This window comes from Oxyura jamaicensis, chromosome 7 (assembly GCF_011077185.1).
Source record: "Oxyura jamaicensis isolate SHBP4307 breed ruddy duck chromosome 7, BPBGC_Ojam_1.0, whole genome shotgun sequence".
Classification (NCBI taxonomy): domain Eukaryota; kingdom Metazoa; phylum Chordata; class Aves; order Anseriformes; family Anatidae; genus Oxyura; species Oxyura jamaicensis.
Window position 1 is genome coordinate 36,701,477 of NC_048899.1, and position 16,315 is coordinate 36,717,791.

General features: G+C 36.6%; 1 protein-coding gene across 3 annotated transcripts in view; it reads right to left on the reverse strand.

The window, feature by feature from the left end:
• LOC118170053 overlaps positions 1-16,315 on the reverse strand; it is a 359,390-nt gene that overhangs the window by 65,911 nt on the left and 277,164 nt on the right. The window contains exons 1-2 of one of the 3 annotated variants that reach the window (XR_004752469.1): positions 3,410-3,453; positions 3,228-3,285 (exon numbers count right to left, since the gene is read on the reverse strand). The exons of 1 other annotated variant lie outside the window; for it this stretch is intronic. Coding sequence is in view for 1 of the 2 variants with exons in the window: in XM_035331960.1 (XP_035187851.1) it covers positions 3,228-3,285 (58 nt within the window). In the remaining variant the exon portion in view is untranslated. Of the gene's footprint in view, positions 1-3,227; positions 3,286-3,409; positions 3,454-16,315 lie in introns of those variants that run through there. One more of the 3 variants, XM_035331960.1, reaches the window with a different exon arrangement.

The following is a 16,315-nucleotide window of genomic DNA, read 5'->3' on the forward strand; positions in this document are numbered from 1 at the left end:
ATGAATATACTGAAATATAATGGCAAATTTTGCTCTTTGAATTTTTGTGTTTTTTTTTTTGCATTTTTAAGTAATTTGCTTTATCTCAATAGTAGTGTTTGCTTTCACACTGCTGTGTTCTGGTATACCTGGAGCTCTTTCATAATTGTACATCTTTCTGCACCGATCTTGCCCAAAACCAAGATCACTTCTAACTTAAAGTGCTCCTAAAAATCTGAAGTGCTCTATTAATTTTAAATTGCTCTACATCATGTCTGCTTAGAATCCCAACTGCTTTTTCACACAAAAAATATTAAACTATAAAACACACATCTGCAACATAACAGCTATCCAGATTTAAAAAAAAAAAAAAAAAAAAATCAAATTTGTCTCCTTTTTATTTATTTTTGAAAGAAAGAAAAAAAAAAGTGCTCTCAGAGAAAAATAATGGAACAACTCATCACACATTTTACTGCAAGCCTCTCTCTATTGAAAACCTTTTAGGTATGTCACAGGACCAAATATATTTTATGTGTACCAATTGGTAGCACGTAGCCCAACCCATTAACCTACTGACCTCAATAAATTATCATTTCCTAGCCAGAGCAGCATTGCTGGAAGATTGACACATCACCAAACACACACTGCAGGTTAACAATACTCCCCAGGATTTTTACAAGAAAACTTCTGATCTGAGACTTCTGTCTTGCTGGCAGTTCCTTCAAAAAAAACACAAACAAAAATGTTTTTAAGGGCTTGGGTGATTTTAGAAAACTGACTTGATCCACAGCGACAAGAAAAATGGCATCGCTTCCAGCTGAGCCCCCGTCACATTATCTGCAGAACAAAGCCACTGCGCAGGGCCAGCACAGGCTCCCACCCCACGGGGGACCTTTGCCAAGGAGAACCCTCACCGCAGCCCTGCATGTTCATCTCCCACTGGGAGGTCGCCCAGAGCCTTCTCCCTGCTTCCCTTTGCTCGCATCGCTGTTTCCACAGAGCAATAATCTCACCTGACCCTTCGAGGTCCGTGCAATCTGCTCCCGCCTCGCAATTGCTGGCTGTGTGCTACCACCTCCGTCTCCTCTTTGATGTTTTTAAATGGATGTTGTTAAAAGGAACTTGTTGAGTGAAAGACAAAAAACTCTATTTACTGGAAAGATAGGAGCAACTCAATATAGCAGTGTACTTTGGCAGCCAGGCTGATTTTGGGGGAAGGTTTTTGAACCGAAGGCCTATCATTTCCTCCACTTGCATAGTAACTCAAGCACTAACAAGTGGACTCACTGTCAAAGTCATTTTACTTGTGTTACTGTATCTGAAGTACATTAGATTAATCTATCAAAGGGTCAATGCTCCTTTAGTTGGTGACTATAAATATACACAAATAAAGAAAAGCATGCTCTGAATACCCCATGTATCAAGCACTTCCAGATCCATATATATTTGCTACTTTGCCATGCAGATATAAAACCATCTGAGTGATGAGATGGAGCAATAACCCTTCCCGGCTACCATGCTTTATCACGGGAATAGCTTGGAAGGTGCTGGTTATTTACACTCAGTCTATCACAATAAGCTGCTTTTGGGATATTTTCCAAGTAACAAATTCAAGCAAAGTTTTTTGGTTTTAAATTAGAGCTTGATCTCTACGTACACTCTGCCCTTCAGAGCATCTCTCTGTTACCAGCTCCTGCTGAGTCCAGAGGGGCAGGTCACCTGTCATCAAACATTACACGGCACATTCCCAACTAACTACGGAGTCACTCCCCTGCCTTGACCAAATTTCAGTTTCTTTTCTGATCCGGTTGGATCTCATATTCTTCCCTTTCCCATTTTATACGGATTTGAGCTAAAACCATCCTGATCTCATTTGCATGCCTCTCTGCAGGGAGAAGCATCAGTTTGTCACTGATGCAAACAAGGCTTGTACCTTGAAAAAGGACGTGAAATATTTTGTACTTCCCGGAATACTTTCTACCCATTTGAATAATTTACTTGTAACATTGCAATGTAAAGTGTAGTATTGAGTTTTGAATACTATGCTGCTTTGGTCCATATAAATTCACAGTGGTGTTTCTGCTCTTGAAGATGTTTGCAACACACGTCTGCTATGTGCAAGCACTGTCAAGTGAAACTTTCTTCAGACTCTAGCCAGACGTACTAATCTAACGGTAGTTACATGTTTGTTTGCTCTACTTAAAAGGCAATTTCTATGGCAAAGGCATTTGTTTTTTGTCTCAAATGAGATTAGAGATTCATTATCTATTGGATCAAAACTTCCTACCAAGGTAGAGGCAGCAGCTTTATTTACACGAGAAAACATCTCACAAATAGTAAACATTAGCCCAGAAAAACTGCAACAAGTCAATAGCAACAAAACAAGAGGGTGACAGTTCCCTGGGAATTGCATCCACCCCAGCTGAGGAGCCACAGCCACCCATGGTAGAGCTGCCTCCAGGAGCGACTATCAGCCTTCTGCAACACGCGCAAATGCTCCTACCTGTAAGGGTGATGTGAAACATTCAGCTATAATTTATATATATATAATATTGCATATTTCTTCTACCTTACCTCTTATGTAAATTATGAGATTACATTTTTGGAAATTTATGGGAAAGTAGGCCTTGGGATTGCTTCCTCAGTTAGCAGAATCAGCCTGATGGTCCCATGAAGTCACCTTTGCTATGATGCTTCCATCTCCGCTGCAATTTTGCTGCTCTGCAGCTCTTTATCAGGAAGCCTTGAACCTAAATTTCTCTTTTCCCAGCCACAAGATGTTTCAAGCAAATTGTCTATGGCTGCCACCTCAAACCACCCATCCCTACCCCTTCTGCTAACTTAACTGTTCTCAGTCAGAGCCTGCATGGTGAAAGTTTCCTGTAACTGCCATCAGTTCAGTAAAATATTTGCTGAATGCAAAACATGTGGTTGCATTGGGTTTTGTTAAGTTTCCTAATAAAGGGCAATGCATGTTCAGCCTTCATAGTAACTCAGATGTGACACAAATAATACAGCAAATAATTACAGTGACCTTTTTCTCACCTCAAATTTAAACAAAGGTTAATCTGCCCTTTAGAAAAGTAAATATCTTCTGTAGTCAAGTAAGTGTAGACACCTTTAGAAACAAGGACGCATTGCCAAACTAAACTAAACTGAAAATTGTTACAATAGAATAATTTCAAAACAGAAAAAATGCAAATCTCTGTACCCAGCCAGACATCCTGGCATCACAGCCAGTCCCTTACCTTGCAAAACTCCCAGGCTGGTCTCCATATGGTTTCCAAGAACTGTTGCTTGAAATTTCTGTCCAGCCACAGCAGATAGGAGAGAGAAATATTAAAAATAAGAAAGTGCATAATCTCCTTGCCCCCTTAAATCTAGTAAACAATTTATATTTGATTTCATACAACAGAATGAATCCACGGACCTTTAAGTAATTAAGAAACAGACACTGAGGCTTAAAAAATAAACTTAAGGGAAAATCTCACATAGTGGCCAGGAAATGGCTCATAGGTTTTATTTAGTTCTCATAGTCCAAGGTTTAGCTGTTAGCTAGATAAGAGCCAGGTGTGTTTTACACATCTAATTTGTTTAGTCTGAAGCTAATTCAAACAGCGCTTTTTAACTACAAGCCTGCAAGTGACTTTTCAAATCTAAACCCAGGATCAATTCATGTCACATACATTGAGGGTCTCGCACTGAGAAGGAGCACTTCTGGGGAAGGAAATTCTCACCTTTTATTTTATTTTTTTCTGGTGTGCTTGTTGAGGTTTTGTTGTTGTTGTGTTGGTGTTTTGCGGTTTGGTTGGTTTTGTTTTGTTTTGTTTGTTTGTTTTTACTGGATTTTTTTATAAGTTATAGTAACACTACTTACAATAAAATGGGAAAAAGTTCACTATTGCCTAGCATGGGCTTTAGTGACCTACAGGACTACAGGAAGGGGCTCTCTGCTTTTCTGCTTTGGCCCAGGCAGCCTAGGAGTTCCTGCCGGTGAGACTCTGGTGCTGGGCACTGGGGCTCTGCACCCAGCCGAGGCAAGGAGGATTCAGGCACCTCCACACCTGCACGGGGCTGAGGCTCCACGGCTGCCAGCCTGCAGCCAGATGGTACACTGGCAGGACTAGGTTGTATTTTTGGTAGGTAGAGGCTATATAAAGCATGCATACACATTAAAATCTTTGACTTTTAACATTTTGATCTTCAGCCGCCTCTGACAATAAGGGAGTTGCAAAATATTTGGTGGGCAACCACTTTATGCATGGAAAAAAAATGAGGTACATGATAGCAATAATATTCATAATGCTCTTTCTGTCTCAAACAGGACAAATCATAGCACAACAGATGTAATATCCATCATTACAGTGTTGACTAACCTGACTTTCAGATTCTGATCAAGATTTTGAAACCCTATATATAAATAGCATTCGACTTGAACTGTACTTTCATTTTGGCATGTATTAATCATGCACTTCTCTGTTTGATCTAGTAAAAAAGATAGTCAATGAATTTACACCCTGTTACTTATTCATGAACAAGTTGTGCCCCTGAATTTTAACATGCTCTGCCTTAAACTATTAGCTGTATATCTGCTTTATGTGATGTTCCTACTTAAGCTGGCAGTCCATCAATTTAGTGTCCATACATTTCTTTGAAAGCTATATTATAATTAGAGCTTAGGTTAATACTATTCACTAACCATAAAACAGACATAAAATAATTATAACTCATTTAGTGAAATTAGAAAAAGAGCAATTATTAGACTCCCATTGTGAGGCTTTGCTGTGAGGGACAGATAATCTATCTGCAAGATGTACTTTAAGAACACCATTTTGAAAGAAATAAACTAGATAAATTACTGTTTTGTTTTGGTTTAAGAAAACTTAGACTAATAAATACAAGTTCAACAAACATAAAGGATGTGTGCAAGGGAAGTGAAAGTTCTACTGCAAGAGGAGAGATTAAAATATTTATGTGATGTTTTCCTGACATTACCTCTCAGGATGCTGTGAAGCTAGATTTGTTAATATTTGCAAGGCATCACATACTACAGCGATGCAGACGCAGGCCTATAAACTTGCAACGAAACATGCGGACGTGCACGCTTCGGGCAGGAGAGAGTGGGCTCGCTGATGATCAGCACGCCTGGGTACAGGATTTCTGATAGCTTTAATGACATTTTTATATATCAGGAAACCTGCCTTTGAAATCGCCTGTTGCTCATTCTCCGAGCTCCTGGTATGTCGAGATATACAGTTACATGGCAAGAGATGACTTTTTGCTAGGAGCACAGCTTCCTGGCAGAAATACAGCTTCGGACGGTATCAAGCAGCCCGTTTTTTCCTCCTTTGGTAGGAAACTAGCAATCTCCCGAGTCACCTTTGAAAGTGGTGTCTCTTCCTGATGGACTCTTGTCCAGGTACTGTCCAGCTGCTGCTCACGTGGATGCAAACCCAGCAGCACCAGTATTACCAAACCTCAGAAGGACAGAAAACTTCCTGAGTTGAGAGATTTTTTTCCCCAAAATACAGGATTTTCACCCTTTGGAAGTGTTAATCTGTCACGGGTTTTGTTTGCTTTAGTGATTTTTATTTATTTACTTACTGGGGGTTGTCTTTGGCCTTATTGATCTTTCTATTTTGGGACACTTTTATTAATAGAAATTCACATATTGGCCCATCTATGCCACTCGTAAGGAAGTTTGACGCTGCTTACCACAGCAGAGCTCCGTGAAAGCCAAATTTGTCTGCAGCAGTTCCCATGAGAGGAAAGGGAGGATCTCAGAGGAAAGGCTCCGCATGGTGCCCAGAGCCCCAGCCCTATCTCCAGTCAGAGGGGAGCAAAAGATGACCCCCAAAACACATTGCTGTAGCACAGCCACACAAAGCACAACTCAGAAAGGCCACTGTTGCTGACTGCTAATATAAAAAACATAGTGAATTAAACACTATAAATAGCTCTAAAATGGCGATAATTTATTCAAAGCAGTACCGCATTGATATTTTTCATTGCTTTTAGGGTCAGGACATTTAAGATGTGTACTTTCAGTTTTATCTCTATAATCAAGAGAGACAAAAAGAAGTCTGCTACCAGACCGATTTCAAAAGCTGAAGGTAAAAACATCAAAAGTCACACAATATGGCAAAAAATTATCAATCTCTGTTAAATTCTTTATTTCTTTAGAATGATTTCTCTGGAATGCTTTTGAACTCTCAAAGAATCCTATGAATTTCTCCCTGCTTAATTATAGTAATGCTAGAAGTGAATCACTATTCAAATCAAGCCACTTTTTGTTAACAAAAAATAAAAAAATAAAAGTACATGTAAAGAACTTTTAAATAAATACCTGATTCTCTTAAGACTGTGTTCATGTAAAACCTTATTTATTGGTTTACGTTAAGACATAATTTCTCATTAAATGAACCCTTGGAAGAAGAAGTCTTGTGAGGGAAATTCATCTCTACCAGCACTGGTAAAAGTGGAACGAGTTATGTTATGCTTCTTGTTTAAACAGCGTAAATGTACTGTTGTGACTGTTGAATTGGGGGAATGACCTGACTTCATCACTAATTTTACTTTCCAAGTGACTAGTAAATTCTCCTATGCTTCCTGTTGAACAAAAACAAAAGACAAGTTCAGAGAGCTGGTACGTCTGACAGTTGTGAAAGACAGGAAAAAGATGAATGACATTCTCCGGAGAGTATTTTTCTGTCACTTAAGCAGTTTACATATTTCTCTATTTTTACTGTATTTTCCTTCTCTTGATCACCAGGGATCGCATGTGAGTTTAGGGTCATTAGGGCTATGTCTAGTGCCAGACAGATTCTGCTGCAGTCAGATTTTTATGATGACAGCATGAAATTTTTGGAATGCACTGGTGAGTTGTGTGACTATTGTTAGACCGTCATTAAAGAAATAAAAATAAAGATTCTCTTTATTGCTGGCAAGCCCATTATTTTAATATATATATATATTGAAATACTGCAGTAATTCTTAGAAGACTTGACAAAAGTAGCAAGAAACTTAATAATCAGTATTCTAAAATATATTACAACAGGTTTTTTTTCCATTAACTTCAGGAGAGAGAGAGAAGAGAAGATTATTTCAAAGTTAAGAGATGAGGAACAATACTTGAGAAAAAGAAAAATAAGAAAGGAAACGAATAATTTGACCTCCTTTTTATTCTTTCTTTCTTTCTGCCTTCCTCTCCTTTCTTTTTCAGTCTTCCAATCTGTTCTCCCCATCCTTGGGGAACACTGCTTGAACCTGCATTTGTGAATTATAAGCTCTCTGTACTGTACATAGCAGTTGTTAAGGATCAACTGATTAACCATTTTATAGAAGATTTAGGGGACTCATTCCAATTTTTACAACTCCATGTGGTTTTTAAATATTGTAATGTTTTCAACCAATATGTTTTCTGCCTCCCAGCTGTAAAACAATACCTATTGGCTTGGGGGGAGGGAATTTATTTTTATAAAATTTTGTTATAACACAACTTTTTCATGGTACTAACAGCATCTTCTGGGAAAGAATTAAAAAAGCAGCAAGATGAAATATCATGTTCTTCATTTTTTGTTCACTCACTTAGGTCAGCATATTACAATATCGAAAACATAACAACCCAGAATGGGACAGATTATGGGATTTATGAATTTCCCCGGTTTTGTTGGTTTGGTGAGACCCTTACCATTTTGTTACATTCTTTCCTGTAGTCAATATCCCATGTATTTTTTAATGGAAGAATAAAGGGTTCACATAAAATATCTCAAACACAAAGGGCTTGTCCATCTGGCATTTACAATTGAATTATTGTACACGTGGTATTGTATCAACACAATAGGAACAACTAACATGGGCCAAAGCCATTCCCTTTGTAGCTTTTAGCAACAGTATTTTGTTTTCAAATGACTTTGAATGTTTTTACCAAGTTATAGAGCGAAAGATGATGACTGACATAAACAAAACAACAAGTAATTTTTGTACTAGTGCAATGATTTGAGGAGATGTCCTGAGCACTTTATAATGGTCCTTATTAGAAATCCTTTCCTTCATGAAATTTGGAGATATTTTCTTCTGCATTTTATGGGTCCAAAATCCAAAATTGTAATGTGTGATTTTTAGTAGCTTTTCTACTCGTTGGTCAATACCTTGAGTATATGGAAATAATCTCTTCTGTTTTTTGTTTTGTTCTGTTTTGTTTTGTTTTGTTTTCTGTCTAGTCACCACAGAAGTGAACTTAAAATGAACAGAGGTTTGGCTTAACCTAATCAAAAGGTGAGAAGCCAAGCTTGGAGCCAGCTCCGAGAGGACACAAGTGTGCCATGTGACAAGATCTTTACTCCTTCTGCTGAACTCACAGTTGCTAAATTATTTCATCCCATGGTGAAATATCATTGCTTCATATCATTGCTTCAACTGCACAAAAAAATTACCTATTAACAGAAATGGATGTGTATCACCGCCACCATCACTGATAATATTAGAATATGGTTATATTATCACAATAGAATATTTAATAAAATACGAATTACGATTGTGATTTTAGTTAATATTATTTAATGCAATATAATATTACGACAAGTATACAACAAAACAATAAAATAAGTAAAATAAAATACTAAGGACACGGAGAAGGAGTAAGCATGCTGCTGTGGCTAATGTAAAAAGCACACTTATTTATTGATTTCGTAATAAAACCTAAGTAGTGTCAAAGAGTACCAATTTACCTCACAAAAACTAACCAGGCAGGACAAATTTAAATTAGTTTATCCTGCTTTCTTCATGTGCTAAACAAAATTACCTCACATTTGCCACAGAGCACATATGTGGGCATTCGCTGCAGAGCCATTTATGCTCAGGTAACCCGTGTCTAAGCTCTAAATCAGGAAAGCATTTCTATGTGGCTTAGTGGGCTTTTCTTAATTAGCACTGGAGCATCTTAATTTCATATAACACACTCTATGAAATAAACTATAATCACCATAAACAGCAGAATGGTTAATTAAGGCATGAACAAAGAGCTGATCATATCTGGGATACCGGTTTCTGCAAGGCGCCGCCCTTCTTACTGAATAACTCTTGGAGTTATGAGCTGCCAACTGAATTTGCCTCTTTGGTCTAGTGAAAAGGATGTCCCAAGAAACAGCCTGAAAACAGAGGCATTTGGTTTGAATGCAGAAGACCCCCATTCAGATCCAAACCTCAACCACAGCAGGTCTCCTGCGGTCTGCTTTTAGATGAGGAAGAGCCTCTCCCCTCCACCCTCTTTGCACCACATAGTCCATCTGGTAACCCGACAACTTTCCCAGTTGAAAAATTCTGAAACTGCTACGTACTAATAATGTTTCCTGACAAAGAATAGTTTTTACATGAGTAATGCCCAATAAGCTTTACAAATAAGTCCTCAGGAAGACAGTGAGAGTTGTACAAGCATTGTGCATGTATGGGAAGAACTTGGATCCAAATATGTATTAGCACTCAGACTTCATTGCTTATAACTTACAGGTTTTATTTTTTTCTCTTTCTATAATAAACAATGACATTTCCTTCCTAATATATTTCTCTAAGTGAGATTTGGAGTTTTCTTCAGGTACCAATCCAGGCAGCACCACAGAAGAGGGGAAGAAGAACAGATCATACACAGCTATAAACAAAAACAAGAAAATCTACGAATATTATTCCAATAATGCCTATGAATCTTATACTGTCCTGATAAAACATGTTTCAGGCCAAGATTTCTTCATTCATTTAGAGATACACCTTTACCTCTAGAACATTACTTCTAGCACCACTTGTTAACTTCAATTTCCCATTACAATAACACAGACTGCACAGTCAATACTGACTTAATTTTTAGTTGATGCCATTGCAAGCACCCTCTGTATCTTTCAGACAAATCATCAAAAGCTGTTTTCTCATAAAAAAAAAATCCTGATACTATTTTTTTTGCGCAAGATATCTCTTATGTGTGCAACAATATGAAAATTTTCTGTCACTCTCTTTTTTAAAAAAAAAAATCCAGATATTTATACAATTACTAGGAATTCAGTGAGATTTATACTTCCTGAGTCTTGCATTTGCATGTGTTAAATGACAAAACAAACAAACAAACAAACAACAACAACAACAACAAAAAAAAACATTAACTGAAAGAAAAACACTTGAAAACTTCAAGATACATTTTCCTGAACTTTTGATTCAAATCATCACCCACTTTGCTACAAAGATTATCTCAATAGTTTTGGTGGGTTTGAGCCTTCAGCTCCCTTTAGGTGCATAAAAGAAAACATCATCTAAGGTTTTCATCAATTTCACACAAGCCCACTACTTCCAGGAAAAGCTCTGTGCTGAGAGAGCTGCTTTGAGTTTGGATTCAGTGTACTCACAATCCAAGTCATCTGCTTGATTGCTCTATTACTGCTTATTTATAAAGTATTTGCAGAATATTTACAAAGGAGTTACATGATTATAGGAATCTTGAAATAGGAAGCATTGCCAAATTATACAGCTATAAAAGTGAAATGAGAATCCAAATGAAGGTCGGTATGTCTGCATCTAAATACAACAAATGCTGCACAAGACTGGAAGATACAAGTGATGTTTTCACAAAGGTATTGCCTGTCCTGTTTGTATCAGATAAATCACTCCTGTATTTCACCTCTTCAGAACGAATCTATTGCAGCTTACGTACAACTGAGCTCAGTGCTGTGTCTTGCAGTTGCTACGTATCCAATGACAAATATATATTAATCATCTTATTAGCTGTGGCTTAGATTGTACTTCAAATTTATTCACAACAACTTTCCTTGCCTATATCTCAAAGACTTGGTCCAATCCATATTATGCCTTACCTTTTGGCTGTTAACATTGATAGCATCTCTTTTTATTGGACTCTTGATGCCCACTGATGTTTTATGCATAATGATGCTCAAATTTAATTGAGCTGTAAGCTTCAGTTTAATTATGAGCCTTCACAATACCTTCAGCACTTTTTCTTCTCTGATTACAGTAACTGGTTCTCTATAACCCCTTTAAAATCCTTCATCTATTAAACCACTAGTAGACAAGTCATTTTTAGGAGAAAGTCTAATTAGACTATTGCAATTATCTTAATGCATCCTCAGTATTTAGAAGGAGAAAAAAAGAAAAAAAAAAGAAAAAAGAAAAATACTGAAATGCACCTTGCGGAATATTCCAAACATTCACATTTAGTAATCTTATTCACACTATGTAACTGCATTTATCTTGTGCTTGAAATGACTTTACGTGAAGAAAGAGAAGTGACACTCCAATAAGTCATCTCTTTTGGTGTATTTCTCTTCATTAAATTCCCTTTATATTTTATAGTTGTAAGTTTCAGAGCTATTGCATAATTCTGTTCCTTTCAGTGCATGAACCAGTTTTAGAGTCAATTGAAGAAGTAATAAATAAATTAAAAAAAAAAAAAAAAGAAAAAGAAAAAAGAAAAAGAGAAAAATCGTAAGCATACATAAATTGCATTTCTTTCTCATAATTCATTTGCGTGTGTCTTTAATGTGAATTCTTAAAAATATAGTATTAGGTATTCAGTAAGACCAGCTTAGCAAAAAGTCTGGTGTTTTTCACATAGATGGGATGATCAAAACTCAAATGATACATATTTCAATACAGATAATGAAGGAAATTAATTCTGGACTCATATTTACTGCTTTTGTAAAAACAGATGTGTCTCCAAAAACAGCACTTTTGATCCAGTCCGTTTTCAAGTATAAATTATTTTAGTACTTTTTATGCTTATAAAGTTGCATATTATATGGATAGCCCATTCCTACTCAATATGAGTAATTAGTATACACATACAGTATTTTTCCTCACAGTTTTGAGCACAATTCTGGGTGTCATTTGACTATTACCCACTTTGAACTACTAAATGTTGCTTGCATTGGGGATCCAACAAATGTTTTCTGAGATCAAGTGGCTGCATTTACCATAAAATCCATCCAAAAAGGGATGTGAAGAACTGGAGACATATTTTTCCTGAGATGTCTCCAGACCAACTGAAGGCTGCAACTTATTTATCTCAGAGTACATTGCTCAGTGAAAAAATACTTTAACTCTTGCTAAGTATACAGGCAATATTTTATTAACCTTGAATTGGCTATAACAACTAACAGTTTACAATAGATTTCTTTAAAAAAATAAATTAATTAAGCAGAAAAACTTATCTCCTAAATCATTTTGAATCCAAAATCATGTGTGAATAAAACTGAGATTTCTAGTTAGTTAACATGCTTTTTTTTTTTTTTTTTACCTGAAAGTTTGAATGTAAGTATCAAAATGAGCCAATTACATTTTATTCAAAACCCAAAGAATAGATATCTGACCTTGAAATTCTTTTGATGATTCTTTTTCATTTTTCTTCTTGTAGAAATACCTAAGGATTCTGTAAATTTTCTAACTATGAGGCCAGTATCTAAATCCTAAATAAAGAGGATTTAACCATAAAAAAAATATAGCCTAACAAGCATGTGTGACTGTATTTGGGCAGGGAGCTGTATATTGTCTTGTTTTCTTCAGTCAGACTTGAAAATCAAATAAAGACTAAGCTATTTTTCTACATCTAAATAGTTTTGCATTAGTAGAGCACAGTGACTTATGACACAATGCACATGCATTGTGAACGTAGAAAATAAGAATAAAACCATTTCAAAAAATAAAAGGGCAAGGGTCAGCATTAATGCCAAATTTTCTCTCTTTAGTTCCAATTTCCTTAATTCTCATTGTATAATCATAACCTTGATGTTCCATGAGTTACATGCCTGGAACAGCACATTATTTAGTATATTGCTTTCCTCTGCAGGATTAGTCACTTGGTCCCTAATATATATACTTGTTTTCTGCAACAGGGATCTTGATACTGTTTTGTTTTTGTTTTTGTTTTCATTTCTTCAGTTGATGGCCATGTAATTATCTGACTGTTTGGTTAAATTCCTGAATTTGGGATCAAATACATTTGTTGCATATAAATTAACATACAAAGTACAAGGAACATATCAATTCCATATCAGTGATTTGTCTTCTTGCGTTATAGGCTACTTTCTCTAAAGGCATCACTTTACATTATGTACTTCACCAATGCAAGACTGAACTTGCTATTCCTGATATTGCTAAAATATTCTGCTATATTCAAACAGCATGATTTGCTAAAATAAATAAATAAATTCCTGAGGGAGGGCAAGTGTAGCTGCCTAAGGAAATGCAGTAGGCAAAAGTTTTTAAACAAGTTTCTGCAACTAATTCACATGACTTTTATTTTCTGTTTTTGTTTTGTTTTCTTAGAGAAAACAGCTGATACATTTTCTCACCTTTCTGCTCTTGCTGCCTTTTTTTCATTTAAACTTTCTACATCTGTAGTGTAATTCGAAGTACTGTTCAATCTGCCCAGACTATATTAACATTTTCATAAGGAACATATCTAAAATAGCTAAAATTATATGAAATTTCTAAACCAGCAAAATCATTTTATACAAAGGAGATATATAAATTCTTATTTACAAAAGAATTCCCTTTTCTTCATTTAAAGCAGTATATAAGACTTTCCATAAAGTATTTATATTTTTGTATCGTTACACATTTTTTTAGGTAGGAAGTTCTTTTTCACTTCTTCTAGGTCCGCGACACAGAGCACTAAGTCTTATAACAGGGCTACTCAGAGCGAGTTTCAGCAACACTCAAAGTGAGCTCAGTCGAAGAGAGCAAACAATGGTGGGTTGACAGTTCTCAAATGCAGAAGCACTTTTCTGCCAAAAACATTCACAGCTGCCTTCCAATTTCCTGGGAAAGTCAAGGTGTTCCCCTGGACCTACTTTACAGATTTGTGATTATGCAAGTATTCTGGTCTTCTTTTGTAATATATGCAGATCAATTCAGTCTTGTTAGTATTACCCCAACCTCATTCCTGCAGTCTTGTGCCAGCCTCATCTGTGAGGGTCGGCAGCTCTTAGCAGCTAAATATGCCAACATTCACAGCTGCTCTCACTTTGCACGTCTCTCTCTGCAGCGGGGTAGTCCTTGTTTAGTGCTGTCTGCCGCTCGCTGGATGCCTGCGCCCTTGCATACCAAATGCAGGCAAAGAGGGACACCAGTGGTTGCCTTTCCTATGTGTTCACAGCTCTCTAAGAATTCACCTTACACACTTTGGAAGAAAACGGCATCACTGCTAATCCTGACAAAACCTAGCTAACAAGCTTCCTCCGCTGTGCTGATAATGGTGTTGCAGTCTCCATAACTGCTGGTCACCAAAGTTCACACCTTTACCGCTTTGGCATTGACTACATCCAACCCTGGAGTAGCCAATGGGTTTTACATTCTGCAGCCATTCTGGGTTTTAGTACCGATAGCAGCAGCTCAGACAGTGCATAAAGAAGTGCTCCATGTCTGAATATTGCAACTTCCAGCATACTAAAAAATACTAGTCAGGTATTGCAATGTTATCACTGCTCAAATTAACACCTTGCAGGCTGCCAAATGATTTCCATGCCTCTTTATCCAGCCCAGGTGTTACCTTGCTGAACAGGCAGTTCCCTTCTATCTTTGGAGGACATGAGTAGGAATGCTCCTCTCTATTTACTGACTTGATTTCACAAATCTGGGAGGGGTTTCGAAAAGTCTTTCTGAAATTACTTGAAAAAATATCCTCTTGGGAAGAGATTTACTAAGCTAAATCCTTCTTAGTTATCCTTATTTAGGGTTAAACTGTGGCTTTAGGAAAATAGAAAGCTAAGTCACTTTTAGAGAAAATGGCAATAAAAACTCCAAAGTTTGGAAAATGCAGAAACACATACTGAAATTCACAGTATAAACACAACACTGTTCTCTAATAATCACAGGAATAATTCATAATGATCTCCTTCACTCAAAGTCTTTAGATCATTTTACAGTATATTTCTAAGAGGTTATGCTCTAGTTCAGCAGAAGTTACATATGTATACAGATGTATAAGTGGCTGAGACCTACAACATGTACGTTACAGAAAATAAGCCTAGATATTTGCAAAGGTTTACTTTATTGTTAGAGGTATAAAATTCAGTGCATAATGAAGCATCTTGCTCTTGTAAACTATACTGAGTAAAAAAAGAAAAAAAAAAAAAAAGAAAGCTATGTGTAGTACACAGTGGGGAAAATATTTTTAAAAATACTCTATCTGCAGTTTTTCAAATAGACTAGTTTTTCAAATAGACTAGTTTTTCAAATAAATGTGTTGGAGGGGATCTGTCCACAACACCAATGTAAGTAATATTTTCTACCTGGAAAGTGTACATTTTTCTAATCATTCTTATATCTCCATCAGTATTTTGCCAAAAAGTGTAGTTTCATCTAGGAACATGAATCTGTATGAATGAAAAACTACAAGTAATTCATAATTTTGATGGAATATGAGTTATTACATCTAACGCCAGGAGTGAAATAAGATCAGTGACAGGTTCACTATGTGTTTAGCTGGCTTACTAATGGAGCCAAGATTTATCAGAATTTATTTTTGTCTGGACCATGACTGGACCTAATGTGTTTACTCTTCACACTTCACACTTCCAACATATTAGGAACTGGAACACAGTCCTCATTTGGCCAACATCAGAAAACGTGATTCAGCTACAAAAACCAGGCTTCTTGTCCTTGCTTGATTCAATGTATTTGAAAACAACTCTTCTACACTTCAGTAGACAGTCCTGTTTGATGACCTGTTTGAGCTGCTGCATTTTACACCAGAAAGACAATGCCAACAGTACCAAAGACTAAGAGGACAAATGATTTAAACCCTAACAGCTGAAGCAGTAAATATTTATTGGTCATACACAATAGCAGCAAGTCAATAGGAGAGACAGAAGAGTCTTCCTACAGCAGCTCTGCATGATGCTCTGTATCTCTTCATCTGCATCTACACAGATGGTAGAGACACTGCTCACACCAGCAGAGAACAGAACTAAATTCAACCACCTTATATTTTGGCTGACAGCTTGACCATTATCTTTCCTTCTCAGCTGGAAGTTTTTTGCATACTAACGCTATTTGGGAAATGATTGTAACCACATTTCTCTACCTCCAGCTCTGGAGTACCCTCCTGGAATCTTCATACTTGTTGGGCCCTGAAGCAGCACTTCCTGTGTGAATTTTTCATGTGGTATGTATGAAGCACGGACTTCTACATTTAATAGATGCAAATGTCGTATCCAATCAAGGTAAAATTGAATAATACGTATGTGCTTCAATATCAAAACTGTGAAAATAGGTAATCTGGCAAAAACCAATGGGTCTGTATATTTTAGGGTCAGTAGGGACTATTACTAACATGTTA